Genomic DNA, 16,115 nt, shown 5'->3' with positions numbered 1-16,115 from the left:
TCACTAGAGAGGGAGGGATAAAATAAAGACAGCCAATTCCGCTGAAAAAAATAATCCACAACCCAAATCAAAAAGTTTCAATCTTATAATGAAAAAAACTGAAATTATAAGCAGACAAATCAAACAGAGACAGCTGCCTGAAGTACTTTTCTACCAAAAACTGCTTCAGAAGAAGAAAACACATCAAAATGGTAGAATTTAGTAAAAGTATGCAAAGAAGACCAAGTTGCTGCTTTGCAAATCTGATCAACAGAAGCTTCATTCTTAAAAGCCCAGGAAGTAGAGACTGACCTAGTAGAATGAGCCGTAATCCTTTGAGGCGGGGACTTACCCGACTCCACATAAGCATGATGAATCAAAGACTTTAACCAAGACGCCAAAGAAATGGCAGAAGCCTTCTGACCTTTCCTGGAACCAGAAAAGATAACAAATAGACTAGAAGTCTTTCTAAAATCTTTAGTAGCTTCAACATAATATTTTAAAGCTCTAACTACATCCAACGCATGCAACGACCTTTCCTTAGAATTCTTAGGATTAGGACATAATGAAGGGACAACAATTTCTCTACTAATGTTGTTAGAATTCACAACCTTAGGCAAAAATTGAAAGGCTCAAACGGAGGAGCCTGTAAGGCTGACAAAACCAAATTAAGACTCCAAGGAGGAGAGATTGGCTTAATGACAGGTTTGATACGTACCAAAGCCTGTACAAAACAACGAATATCAGGAAGATGAGCAATTTTTCTGTGAAAAAGAACAGAAAGAGCAGATATTTGTCCTTTCAAGGAATTTGCAGACAAACCTTTATCCAAACCATCCTGAAGAAATTGTAAAATTCTAGGAATTCTGAAAGAATGCCAGGAAAAGTTATGAGAAGAACACCAAGAGATGTAAGTCTTCCAAACCCGATAATAAATCTTTCTAGAGACAGATTTTCGAGCCTGTAACATAGTATTAACCACTGAGTCAGAAAAACCTCTATGACTAAGAATTAAGCGTTCAATTTCCATACCTTCAAATTTAATGATTTGAGATCCTGATGGAAAAAAGGACCTTGAGATAGAAGGTCTGGCCTTAACGGAAGTGTCCAAGGTTGGCAACTGGCCATCCGAATGAGATCCGCAAACCAAAACCTGTGGGGCCATGCTGGAGCCACCAGCAGTACACATGAGCGCTCCATTAGAATTTTGGAGATTACTTTCGGAAGAAGAACTAGAGGCGGAAAGATATAAGCAGGATGATAATTCCAAGGAATTGACAACGCATCCACTGCTTCCGCCTGAAGATCCCGGGATCTGGATAGATACCTGGGAAGTTTCTTGTTCAGATGAGAGGCCATCAGATCTATTTCTGGGAGACCCCAGATTTGCACAATCTGTAGAAAAACCTCTGGATGAAGAGACCATTCGCCCGGATGTAACGTCTGGCGACTGAGATAATCCGCTTCCCAATTGTCTATACCTGGGATGTGAACCGCAGAAATTAGAAAGGAGCTGGATTCCGCCCATACAAGTATCCGAGATACTTCTTTCATAGCTTGAGGACTGTGAGTCCCACCTTGATGATTGACATATGCCACGATCGTAACATTGTTTGTTTGAAAACAAAGAAACGATTCTCTCTTTAGAAGAGGCCAGAACTGAAGAGCTCTGAAAATCGCATGGAGTTCCAAAATGTTGATTGGTAATCTCGCCTCCTGAGATTCCCAAACCCCCTGCGCCGTCAGAGATCCCCATACAGCTCCCCAACCTGAAAGACTCACATCTGTTGAGATCACAGTCCAGGTTGGACGAACAAAAGAGGCCCCTTGAATTAAACGATGGTGATCCATCCACCAAGTTAGAGATGATCGAACCTTGTGGTTTAAGGATATTATTTGTGATATCCTTGTATAATCCCTGCACCACTGGTTCAGCATACAAAGCTGAAGTGATCTCGTGTGAAAACGGGCAAAAGGGATCGCGTCCGAAGCAGCAGTCATGAGACCTAAAATCTCCATGCATAATGCTACCGAAGGGAACAATTGAGACTGAAGGTTGACAGGCTGAAACCAATTTCAGACGTCTCTTTTCTGTCAGAGACAAAGTCATGGACACTGAATCTATTTGGAAACCTAAAAAGGTTACTCTTGTCTGAGGAATCAAAGAACTCTTTGGTAAATTGATCCTCCAACCATGTCTTTGAAGAAACAACACAAGTTGATTCGTGTGAGATTCTGCAGAATGTAAAGACTGAGCAAGTACCAAGATATCGTCCAAATAAGGAAATACAGCAATACCCTGTTCTCTGATTACAGAGAGAAGGGCACCTAGAACCTTCGAAAAGATCCTTGGCGTAGTTGCTAGACCGAATGGAAGGGCAATAAACTGGTAATGCTTGTCTAGAAAAGAGAATCTCAGAAACTGGTAGTGATCTGAGTGAATAGGAATATGCAGGTATGCATCCTGTAAGTCTATTGTAGACATATAATGCCCTTGCTGAACAAAAGGCAGAATAGTTCTTATAGTCACCATTTTGAATGTTGGTATCCTTACATATCGATTCAATATTTTTAAATCCAGAACTGGTCTGAAAGAATTCTCTTCCTTTGGCACAATGAATAGATTTGAATAAAACCCCAGACCCCGTTCCAGAACTGGAACTGGCATAATTACCCCAGCTAACTCTAGGTCTGAAACACATTTCAGAAACACCTGAGCCTTCACTGGATTTACTGGAATTTGTGAGAGAAAAAATCTTCTCACAGGTGGCCTTACCTTGAAACCTATTCTGTACCCTTGTGAAACAATGTTCTGAATCCAAAGATTGTGAATCAAATTGATCCAAACATCTTTGAAAAATCGTAACCTGCCCCCTACCAGCTGCGCTGGAATGAGGGCCGCACCTTCATGCGGATTTAGGAGCGGGTTTTGACTTTCTGGAAGGCTTGGATTTATTCCAGACTGGATTAGGTTTCCAACCGGAGACCGTTCCTTTAGGAGAAGGGTCGGGCTTTTGCTCTCTATTTTGATGAAAGGAACGAAAACGATTAGCAGCCCTAAAATTACCTTTAGATTTTTTACCCTGGGGCAAAAAGGCACCCTTCCCTCCAGTAACAGTTGAAATTATAGAATCCAACTGAGAACCAAACAACTTATTACCTTGGAAAGAGAGAGAAAGCAAAGTTGATATCTACATTCCAAGATTTTAAGATTTAAGCCATAAAGCTCTTCTGGCTAAAATAGCTAAAGACATATACCTGACATCAACTCTAATGATATCAAAAATGGCATCACAGACAAAGTTATTAGCATTTTGAAGAAGTTTAACAATGCTATGTGTATTATGATCTGTTACTTGTTGCGCTAAAGCCTCCAACCAAAAAGTTGAGGCTGCAGCAACATCAGCCAAAGATATAGCAGGTCTAAGTAAATTGCCTGAACATAAATAAGCTTTTCTTAAAAAAGATTCAATCTTCCTATCCAAAGGATCTTTAAACAAAGTGCTATCTGCCGTAGGAATAGCAGTACGTTTAGCAAGGGTAGAGATAGCTCCATCGACCTTAGGGATTTTATCCCAAAACTCCAATCTATCAGATGGCACAGGGTACAACTTCTTAAACCTTGGAGAAGGAGTAAATGAAGTACCCAAACTATCCCATTCCCTGGCAATCACATCTGAGATAGCACCAGGAACTGGAAAAACTTCCGGAATTAATACATGAGGCTTATAAACCGAATTTAAACGTTTAGCAGTTTTAGTATCAGGAGGACTGGATTCCTCCATATCTAATGCAATCAAAACTTCTTTTAGTAATGAACAAATAAACTCCATTTTAAATAAATATGAGGATTTATCAGAATCAATATCTGTAATAGAATCTTCTGAACCAGAAAGAACCTCATCAGAATCAGATAAGTCAGAATTATGACGGTCACCTACAAATTCATCTGAAATGTGAGAAGTCTTGAAAGACCTTTTACGTTTATTGGAAGGAGAAATAACAGACAGAGCCTTCCTAATAGAATTAGAAACAAATTATTTTACATTAACAGGAACATCCTGAACGTTAGATGTTGAAGGAACAACAACAGGTAAAGGATTATTACTAATGGAGACACAATCAGCATTGGAAAGTTTATCATGGCAGCTTTCACAAACTACAGCTGGAGGAACAGATACCACAAGTTTACAACATATGCACTTAACTTTGGTAGAACCAGCATCAGGCAACGTCTCTTCATTAGTGGGTTTTAATCCAGGGTCGGGATGAGACATCTTGCAATATGTAATAGAAAAGACAACATATAAAGCAAAATTATCAAATTCCTTAAATGACAGTTTCAGGAATGGGAAAGAATGCAAAAAAATAAGCTACTAGCAACCAGAAGCCATGAAGAGAAATGTTTAAATAATGAAAGTAAAAGAGACGCTCCATTTTTTTGGCGCAAAAAAATGTCTAAATACGCATGCGTAATAGAATACAACTTCCGGTGAAAAATTACTGCGCCGGAAGTGACGAAGATTTTTAGCACCAAAAAAAGAACGCGCCAAAAAATAACAAAATAAAAAGAAACATTTCCCGCCCCCGCGAGCTTAACAGCACGCAGGAAAAAAGGCCAAATGAAAAAATTTTCAAGGTAAGAAAAAATAATTAAATGCATTATCCCAATAATGAAACTGACAGTCTGAAAATAAGGAATACCGTTTATCCTGAATCAAGTTTATAGACATATATTTAGAACTTTACATATAAAGTGCCCAACCATAGCGCAGAGTTCACAAAAAATAAGACATACTTACCCCAGGACACTCTACATAAAGCAGATAGCCAAACCAGTACTGAAACGAGAATCAGTAGAGGTAATGGTATATAAGAGTATATCGTCGATCTGAAAAGGCAATACTCTCCTCACATCCCTCTGACATTCGCTGCACTCTGAGAGGAAAACCGGGCTTCAACCTGTTGCGAAGCGCATATCAACGTAGAATCTAAGCACAAACTTACTTCACCACCTCCACAGGAGGCAAAGTTTGTAAAACTGAATTGTGGGTGTGGTGAGGGGTGTATTTATAGGCATTTTAAGGTTTGGGAAACTTTGCCCCTCCTGGTAGGAATGTATATCCCATACGTCACTAGCTCATGGACTCTTGCTAATTACATGAAAGAAAAACAAGTTCCTGCAACCAATTATGGATTGTTTGTGACAGATTTCCCCTGAGATGAAAAAGAAGTCACAACCATACCCAATATACGTACCTTTGACAAGCACTGTACTCTGAGGGGAAAACGTACCTCAATATAGACTGAGAACCCCCCTTACTGAAGCATCAAATGCACATCTTATTTCTTCGATCACCTCCAGTGGAGGCACAGAGGCCTATTTATGAAATGTCTGTCGGACCTGATCCGACAGTGCGGATCAGGTCCGACAGACATCGCTGAATGGGGAGAGCAATACGCTCTCTGTATTCAGCATTGTGAGCTGCTGGTGCAACGCCGCTCCCTGCAGACTCGCGGCTAATTGGCCGCCAGCAGGGGGTGTCAATCAACCCGATCGTACATGATCGGGTTGAATTCCGGCAATTCCTGTCCGCCTCATCAGAGCAGGCCAACAGGGTTATGGAGCAGCAGTCTTTAGACCGCTGCTTCATAACTGGTGTTTCTGCACGGCCCTCAAGCTCCATCCGGAGCTTGATAAATGGGCCTCAAACTAAAGACTGCAGTACATATAAAGTGGGAGGGATTTTAAAGAGCTCTTGGGGTTTGGCAATCTTTGCATCCTTCTAGTGGTAAGGAAGACTCTCACCACCTGTATGACAGAAAAGGAATTTACCTCTCAGACTGGGTAAATATTACCTCCAACATGTGTGTTAAAGAGTGAGGTATATTAAAGTATTCAATCACACTGCAAATTAATCTGAAATTTATGAAGGCACCGTACACAATAATAAAGAAGTCAGTAATAAAAATTTTACTGGAATATTTGTTAACACAGAATTTCTGTTTTAAGTGTAAAGCTACTGTCTTGCACACAAAGATGGACAGAACCATTTTCCAAGACTATTATGGACACAATAAATATGAAGTTTTACATACAAGATCTGTACACAGAAATTTGCCCCACATCCATAAAAAAGTACATTTAACAGTGCAACATATACATGTATTTTATAATTTAATAATTTTACTGGACATGAGATATTTACGTACTAAACACAAGCAACTACCTTGGTTATGTACATATATAATATTATGTATAGATATATATTTATATATATTTTATTCACCAATATGTACAGATTTCTACACATAAAACTCTGAAAGGCACAATTGTCTATACAACATGTACAAAAAATGGCAGGAGCAGACAAAAAACAATTATTGGTCAAGAGTTCATGATTGCACAAGTATAAGTAATGTGTAAGAAAAAAATGTGCTTTAAATATAAGGAAGGTTTTCAAACAAACCTTTTAAGTGTCTCTATAACCCCACCCTCAAAAAAGTAACAAAAAAAAAAAAAAAAAGAACCTAAAAAATGGTAACAAAGATTTAGGTTTCTATAACCAGTTTGTCTTCATCGTCACTACTGGTATCACTAAACTGCACAGTGTTCTGCCTGGAGACCATCTCCGCTCTTCTTCGATGTGTAAGAGGAGAAAAAGTTTGACTCACAGACCTGTGTGAGCCTTCAGAAGAAACATTCAAAATGTGATCAGGTGTTGAAGAGGTTTTAATTTGACTGGAACTAATGTCACATTGCTGATTTTTTAGTTTATCATTGTCAGATGTCTTTAAAGAAGTTGTGCGTTTCTCCTCTGCAACATTATTACTGGAAGTTGTATGGTGCCGCTCCATTCTTGGTGAAACCTTTGGAGATTCGTTTGGCTTACTAGTTTTATTGTCTGCAACAGCAAAGCTGGCTGGACTTTGAGCAGGTGCTGTGCTACATGATGGAGATTTATCAGGGACTGCATGGCCTTCTACGGTCAGTGGACTAATAGATGGGATTATAGTTGGTAAAGCTATGTTCAGTATTTGGAGACCTGGAATGTGAGTCTGTGGGCTTGGGTTATTGTGAGGTGAATGACTTGCTGCCACAACTTGTAAACCAACAGCATTCAGAGTAAGCCCAGAAGGGTGGATCTGCGGAGCTATATTTGTATTTGTTAACCCTAATATATTTAAAGTTTCCATGTTTAATGGTTGAATGGGTTGGAGTGTTGATGTACCAATACCATGCATATTAACCTGGCCTATCGGAATACATGGTACAACTCCATTAACTTCAGCTACTCCTATAGGGCTTGAGTTGTTTGGTACCTCTGCAACCTTTTCACTAACTGCACTTGTAGTTCTGTGAATTACTCCCACAGCAGGTATGGTGAGCTGTACTGGTCCAGCTTGAAGTGGAACAAACGTGGAATATGCTGCTAAGCCAGCAGGCACAAGCTGAATCCCTCCTACTGGTATCATGCTGTATGGTGACCTCACATGCTGTTGTGAATGCAAAGGCAAATGGCTGAAAAGATGAGTATGAGAAGGGGCCATCTGAGCTGCCTGTGGAGGTGCCTTGGTTGGTTTATGCTGGTGAAAATCACTGTGTGTTGTATCGGCACTGGAATCCATTGTCTGTGTACTTCTGTCAACAGGTGATGAAGGTATATTCAATGAGGGAGAATCCTGTAAAAGCAAAGAAAAATAAGATTAATTGATAAGCAAGGATAAGCTTATAGTTACATTCTGAACAATGAAGCAGAACAAAATATTGGTATATTAGGCCAGTAATGTAACTCTTTTTCTGGTTTGTAAGTACTGACTGAACTTACAAACCCCAAATGTTTCTGAAGAATCCAACAAATCAACAGGCAATTGCTGCCTTCCTACACATTGCTTTCCAAGGACACTTATTCTGAGACAATTTGTACAAGCATGTTCCCTCAGCAAAATACAGTTTCTATACCAAATTATCAGGGATAATATTAAATGATTGTCTTCCTGCAATTGTGTTTGTTGTGTGAAGAAACGTGTTGCATTACAGGGACAATACCTGTATCCAGTCCCATTTTAACTTTTCTTCCGATGGAAAGAGTCCACAGCTGCATTCATTACTTTGGGGAAATAAGAACCTGGCCACCAGGAGGAGGCAAAGACACCCCAGCCAAAGGCTTAAATACTCCTCCCACTTCCCTTATCCCCCAGTCATACTGCCGAGGAACAAGGAACAGTAGAAGAAATATCTGGGTGAAAAGGTGCCAGAAGAATAACAACATACGCCCCACATAAAAAAAAGACGGGTGGGGAGCTGTGGACCCTTTCCATCAGAAGAAAAGAAAATGATCAGGTAAGCATAATTTATGTTTTTCTTCCAAATGGAAAGAGTCCACAGCTGCATTCATTACTTTTGGGAAAACAAAACCCAAGCTATAGAGGACACTGAATGCCAAAACGGGAGGGTACATTAGGCGGCCCATTCTGAGGGCACCAGGCCTGAAACCACTACCCAACAAAAAACCCTGCTTCGTCCGAAGTCGAGAAAACAAAAAGGGAAAAGGCCCCAAGGACACTGACCATCAGATAGCCCGGAAGCCTAGCTAGAGACCACAACATCAGATACAACTGAACCAATAGTCGGACCCCCACCACACACCCTTTACTAGCGAAGGGAACGCCCGCTGAAACTCCCAAAGGAATAAGGCAAGGAAGAACCAAATGGAACCCGAAAGGATACCACAAACTCCATAAAAGGAAAAACCCCCATCAAACCAAGCTTGCAAGACCTAAATGGGTCCTGACAACAAGGGGAGGCAACGCCCAATCCAAATAGAAACCACAAGGTTTAGAACCGGTAGCAGAACAGAGAAAAAGTACTCCCAACATCCTGCAAGGATTGGAACAGTAGCTAGCACTCGATCAAGGCGCAAACAGTTGTAGCTGGTTTCAAGAGCAACCCTTCCCTTGCCAGGCAGCAAGTCAACCAGCGCCTAGGAGTAACTGAAAACGGAGACCAAACATCATCTGAACTCGGAACCCTGAGGAATTCAGGCAAAATGACATGTAGCAGACCCAGACGAAGGTAAATACCTGAGTCAAGAACACGCAGCCATCCTCAGGATGACAAAGAAGAAATACTTGCTAGAAGCAGCTACCAAAATGTAGTGCTAAACCTCCACTACAGAAGGCACACTCTAGGCAACCGAAACCGCCAAACCTACACATAGGTCTCAAAATAAAAGGAGAGTCCAGAACCTCAACAAGGACCAATGCGCCCCCCAAGATCCGAGAGAACCATGGATCTCAGGACCTACCTCCAGCCGGGCCAGCCCAAGCATTGGCAGCTCTGAAACCAGGGGACCAGAAAACCCCCCAGGCTCAAACAACGAGCGGAAAAAATGGCACAGCCATTACAATAGTGCTCGGGTGCCAACCCGAAATACCACATGGAGAACGTTGACAAGGCCGTAGATCTAGAGATCTAGCTAGAGGCCCAACATAGACTCAAGGCAGAGCCAGCAATACTCCAAATGGACAGAAAAACCCAGAAAGCGTACCTCTTTCCGAAATAGGTTAACCCGTCTGTCCTAACCTCCTGAAGCCAGGAGAAGCCCTAAGAAAGGGACCACACTTCCGAAAGGAGAATATAAGCCCCCCAAGACAAAGGGGGCCGGCAAACGGGCCGGAAGGATAGAGCACCTGCCCCAGGACACAGCCATAGGCTGAACCTAGAAAACAATTCTCCAACACCCTGTCCTGGAAGGAATCCCCTGAAGAATTTAACTGGCTAGCACACAGATCAAGGTGCCATAGCTGCAGTGGTTCCACAGCGAACCCCTTTTCTTGCACAGCAACGAAGTCATCACACTCTTTTAGCAAGCCGACCAAGGGAACCGACCAAGGCGAAGGCAAGCCCAGGGGGCATCGGCACCCAGAAAAACCTAGTCAACTGAACCAGTTCAACTAGCCCAACCAAATGACACCGTCCAACTTTCCTGGAACTGGGGAACCTCAAACCAGCTCTAGGTCTTAACAGTCAGGTACAACCCGCAACTGGATCCACAAAGGAAACACTGAGAAAAACCTCAGCCACCGGAAGAACCAGAGCGAGGAGAGGTCCGAGTCCCCAAATAAACAAGAACCCGGAAACTGAAATCCCCCATCTGATATAAAACCAGACCCCCGGGAGATACCATACAATGTCCAAAGTAAAATGGACAACGAGAAAAACTTGCTAGTCCCGACCAGAAGACGAGACTAACCCTTGCCAGAGTCCAACTCTCCAAGGAGCTAAGGTAGCAAAGACCGAAACAAGCTCACTAGAGCCATAGGCGCAATAGCCACACTACAACCAAGAACAAGGGAATACCTCGAGGACAAAGTCACTCGAACAAAGGCTAGTCTCCACATCACCCCTAAAAAATAAGAGGAGAAGATGAAAGAAGGATGCAGAGCTTCCCCCAGCTCTGGGGAAGAAACCCTAAACAGAGCTCAAGGAGACCACACTGCCCATGTCCCTACAAAGGAACCAACTCTCGAAGGGAACCAGGTTCTCCGAAGGAACCCGAGGAACGGATGAAGTCCGAAAAGGTCTCAAGAAGAGAACCACAGCAGGAACAGAGCCAGAGCCTCAGAACGCCAAACCTCTCAAAACAGCGGAAGGAGGCGCTAAGCCCCCAATCCTCCCAAGAGAGGAAGGAAACTCTAGGCCCCAAGGAAATCAGAGCCAAGAGAGTGACGCAGTGGAACTCCACTGACCCAGTCACCAGATTGAATGCTGAATAAGGACTGACACAATCCTCCCAGCCATACAGATCCTTTTAGAGTGTTTAGCTAAACTTGTAAAGAAAAACAAGAAAACACACAAATAATAATAAGCACTCAGTGCCCCATCGGACCAGCCAGGCAGAACAGGTGCCACATGTCTGAATACGCCACAGGACAGAAGATCTAAATCCCAGCAGGACCAGCCGCAGCTCAAAGGGGAAGGTAAAACAGATAAACCTAGGACTAACGTGTCCCTTAACAAACTTTTGAAAAAGCAACCAGAAAGAATCGATCTCAGAAGTTCCCGAAGTAAACACATAATCAAAATTAAAAGACATCCTAACCGGATAAAAGAAAATATAAGGCAACCCGTAGGTTAACGCCCATGAAGAAAGCAGGCATACCCGCAGGACCAGCCAAACGGAACCCCGATCTTCCAACAAAAAACTGGGAAAGATCTAAAACATCCGACAATTTGGAAATTACGTCATCCCCTCATGTCTAGTGAGGTGAGCCATTCGAAGTAGAAAACTGCGGATTCCCGAATCCGTTAAGGATAGGGTCCTCTAATAACTCAAAAATGTGTCTGAGTAAAACGCGAAGACGCGCTATTCTGTAACAAAATGCACAACAACTCAGGAACAGCTACAACCGCAGGGAACTGTATAGGCCCACCCAAGGCCAGTAAACCCGGATTGCTCAGGCACAAGCACAAACGCAAATAAACATCTGGACTTTGCAGATGTATAATTGCCAAAAATGGGAAAACGAGTTGCAACCTAAGGAGGGATATACATAATCTTGGTTACCCGCATGTGTAGTAGTAGGGAGCAGTAGGGAACTTGCCTCTTGGAGGACAGGACCCCCAGAGGCGGATGGCTCAGCATACCCGATTCCCCGAGCCCGAGGAACAGGGTGCTCTAATATGGCATATCGAACATAACTGATTGACCTGTGTCAATGGGGCCAATTTGCATTCTTCACAAGTCGAAGAATCTGAAATTTGAACAGTCTCAGCATCAGAATCCTTCATAACTAGAGAATATAATATATGGACTAAGAACAAAGAAACTTAAAAGGCACCTGACACCCACAATGGCTGGGGCACTCACCACCTACTAGAACCAGACACAAGCAGACTCTAATTTTTCAGTCGCCACACTGTCAGGAATGCGGAAATGTAAGACAAGAACGTAAACACGTCCAGTCACAAGGTGAACCATACAGTCCAAAAAAAGCGCGCCCAACCATAAGATTGCGTCATTTCCAAAGGCCTTATTGTTCTAATCCAAGAGCCTAGTTAACACTACAAAAAAGAAGATTGAATCACATAAACATGATTAAAACCCCCCCATGTTCAATAATCCCCCCCAGAGATATTAACCCTCGATTCCAAGATACCAAAGAAGCCTCACTGAGGCCCTATCATTATACTTAATAAGTCCCGTAACATAGTTCCATACGGGAAAACATAATAAGTTGCAGTACATTCTGATGAAGTAAAAAGAAATGATCTTACCGGAATCTACGCCGTGGAACAGGAACACGGCCTTTCAAGTGTGACGAATAGTGGCATCGCCTCCGCCATGGACTTGAGAGAAGAAAGCAGGCAGCGGAGCGAAGTTCGACAATGCCGATTGCTTGAGGAGCTGTTAATATGAGTCAGGATGGTTTCGCAGAGAGACTCTCCCTGCATCTCCGGACTTACATCCAAGCCCTCACTGAGAGATTGACAGGACTACTTAAAACTCCTGTCCCATGCCGAAGAGTACTACCCTCCATAAGAGACAAAAAAACAAAAATGAAAAATTCTGACACTTCTCTGCCAACCTCCTGGGACGAAAGGCAAAGAATGACTGGGGGATAAGGGGAGTGGGAGGAGTATTTAAGCCTTTGGCTGGGGTGTCTTTGCCTCCTCCTGGTGGCCAGGTTCTTAATTCCAGAAAGTAATGAATGCAGCTGTGGACTCTTTCCATCCAAGAAGAAAATTGGTGTATACTGCCCATTTAAGTGTCAGGAACAATCTTAGTTATGATAGGATATACCAAAACCCAGACCCCCATACCACCAACACTTAGTGATAGATTTATGATTGTAACATGTATCTGGGGGAAATAAAGTTGGACTTTTAAGGAACAACAACACATTTAACATCTTAAAAGGGACACTAAAGTCAAATGTAAACTTTTTAATTCAGACAGAGCATGCAATTTTAAATATCTTTTCAATTTATTTCTATTATCAATTCTTGGTATCCTTTGTTGAAGTGTAAACCTAGATGGGTTCAGCAGCAGCAATGCACTACTGGGAGCTAGCTGCTGATTGGTGGCTGCACATATAAGCCTCTTTTCATTGACTCACCAGATGTGTTCAGCTAGCTCCCAGTAGTGCATTGCTGCTCCGTCAACAAAGGAGACTCAGAGAATGAAACAAATTAGATAATAAAAGTGAAATGTAAAGTGGTTTAAAATTGTATGCTATATCTGAATCATGGGTTTTATGTGCCTTTAATTTATTGTTAGTTTGATAATGTCGGTTAATAAGTGTTCTGAACTGCGCTTTCAGGTAACATGAAACAAAAAGATACATTTTTTTTTTTTTTTTTTTTACTTTCTCCGTGGTCTGACTGAGCCCATCTTTTTAAACTTTTATTTTCCTTAAAAAACAAAAAAACAAACAACCTACTAAACAATTTTACAACAACTGAATAACATAGCATGTGTGGTTAACCAGCTCATGTTCTAAATAATTTTTTAACTATGACACATTTTCTGGCAAAAAAAGGGGTCCTTGTCTGGAAGATTTATTAAAACCCTATGTTAACAAACCTCATCAAACAATAAGCAGAACTAAAGCCAAAGGCAACAGTTTCTGAAATTAGGCGTGTAACAGAAATTGTGGTACATGGGTAGAGAATTATGTGGTACATGGGTAGAGAATTATGTGGTACATGGGTAGAGAATTATGTAGTACATGGGTAGAGAATTATGTAGTACATGGGTAGAGAATTATGTGGTATATGGGTAGAGAATTATGTGGTGCATGGGTAGAGAATTATGTGGTGCATGGGTAGAGAATTTTGTAGTACATGGGTAGAGAATTATGTAGTACATGGGTAGAGAATTATGTAGTACATGGGTAGAGAATTATGTAGTATGTGGGTAGAGAATTATGTAGTACATGGGTAGAGAATTATGTAGTATGTGGGTAGAGAATTATTGAGTATATGGGTAGAGAATTATGATTAAAACACTTATCAAGTAGGCTGTACATTTATTTTTGTTGCATTCTGAGAACACTGAATGCTCCAATTACTTTCTTACTTACACTTGTTATTTCAGCTCTCATACTAAACGCATCATGCAAGCATGCCCATTCATCTGTACGCTTAGTGAATTTTTCAACACTGAGATATTAATAATCTTGGAAGATTTGCCTATTTTCTCTCCATGGGCATATTACCATTTCATTGAAAGGAACACTGCTTAAGTGGCATTAATAAATAGTTGTACTGGTTACAAACCCTTCTTAGGAAAATGTTCTTTTCATCAGTTGATAGATATGTTTAGAAATGAAATCACAAAATCGTGTAGTAGAATTATATACTGGCTCATTACACTGAAGATAGAAGTAGTGCTTTTTTCAGTTGGTTAAACAAGATGTATTTAGGACATTATTAATACTACATAATACAGACGGTAAAATTCTGCTTAGAGCAAGTCTAGGTGGTGTCTACAACTGCCCAGATTACTAATATTCCTACTGTGTTCCCAATGCATGCTGCAGAATTAAAGATGGGTATTTAAATATACTAGTTTGATGGGTGTATTGAAAACACATTGGGCTAGATTAGGAGTGGAGCGCAAATTAGTGCTCCCGCATTCATTTCGCTAGAAGTAAGCTTTGTATGCACGGCCGGTAGCTTGCGTATTACAAGTTAAAAGCAAATTGTTTTCACACGAGCAATAACCTGACGTGCACAAAAGGCTTTACTTCTAATATCACAAAGACATTAACGTATTCCCACATAGGCTTCAATAGAGCACAAACTCTGGGACGGGGAAACACCTAACATCCTTACTCATACGCAAACAATTACGTTTACACAAGTGCGATAACCCGACATGAAATCTAAATATTTCACATTCCAATGTTCTTCACATCGCCAAATATGTTCTATTTATTCTTAAATATATGTCTAATGGTTTTCTGGTACAAAAAATAAAATAAAAAAATATATAGATAAATATATTGATATCGGAATGCAAAATATTTACAGTAAACACACAAACACATTATTAAATATGAATACTGCATAAATATGATTTTTCATGTTTTCATCTACTTGACTGCAATGTGCTCCAAAGCTAGCTATATATATATACACACACACTTTTTATGACTTTATTGGTGTATATATGTATGTAAATACATATGTATACACATATAGATAAATACATATATATATATACACACACACACATATATATGTCTATATATGTATACACATGTTTTATGTTTTCATATATGTATGTATGTATATATATATATATATATATATATATATATATATATATGTAAATACATATAAATAAATGCACACACATATATATGTACACATACATACATATTTAGACATGCGTATGTATGCATCTCTATGTTAAAGCCCTTTGCAGCCCTTTTTTCTAACACCTGAGACCTCATATTTGTGAGCCCTTTTAACGTTTTTAATCAATATTTACATTCAATTTAATTTACTTTCAATTCTTAATACGCGTGCTATTTACCCGATGTGTGCAAAGAGCCGTGATAAACCCCTTATCGCTAGGGCGTAAAAGTTAACGTGTCACACGTAATCTAGCCCCTTATCAGTTTCAGTTCTATTCTATATAATAGATAATGCAGCCTTCACAAGCATTTTCCAATTCTGAAGTTGTAGCTTCAGAACCAGTCTACAACAGAGTGCTGTACATAAAAACACGTTGAAAACAAAGCAAAACACTATTCTTCTCTTTGCTTTATATGCTGTGTTTTTAATTTAATGTTCTGGGACATGGCCAATGTATATCGTACTATATTTTGTTTACTTATAAAAACCTGCCCAACTTAAATCATTCCAGCATTTCTTGGAGTTCCAGAAATGGAACGAGGCAGGGCACATGCAGATTTATACAGGGTGTGAACTTCAGTTCATAATGTCTACAAAGCCAATGATTTAAAACGTATTAAAGCAAATCACTTTAGCTCACAAAAGAAAACAATTTTGTTTCTGCCACAAATAAGGATACATGTCTACTTGAGTTTTTGCATGATTCTTTATTCAACAATATAATGTAAACTGTGATAATTAAACTTTTTTTTATGCACCTTGCTAT

General features: G+C 40.5%; 1 protein-coding gene across 1 annotated transcript in view; it reads right to left on the bottom strand.

The window, feature by feature from the left end:
* Positions 1-5,930: 5,930 nt before the first annotated feature.
* The window catches only part of HIVEP1 (HIVEP zinc finger 1), a 445,290-nt gene continuing 435,105 nt past the window's right edge, over positions 5,931-16,115 (bottom strand). The window contains exon 8 of the mRNA XM_053714746.1: positions 5,931-7,662. Within this exon, the coding sequence (XP_053570721.1) occupies positions 6,532-7,662 (1,131 nt within the window). The 3' untranslated portion in view covers positions 5,931-6,531. The remainder of the gene's footprint in view (positions 7,663-16,115) is intronic.

Source organism: Bombina bombina, chromosome 5 (assembly GCF_027579735.1).
Source record: "Bombina bombina isolate aBomBom1 chromosome 5, aBomBom1.pri, whole genome shotgun sequence".
NCBI lineage: Eukaryota > Metazoa > Chordata > Amphibia > Anura > Bombinatoridae > Bombina > Bombina bombina.
The sequence above is the reverse complement of the archived record's forward strand: the minus strand, read 5'-3'. Positions and strand labels throughout refer to the sequence as shown.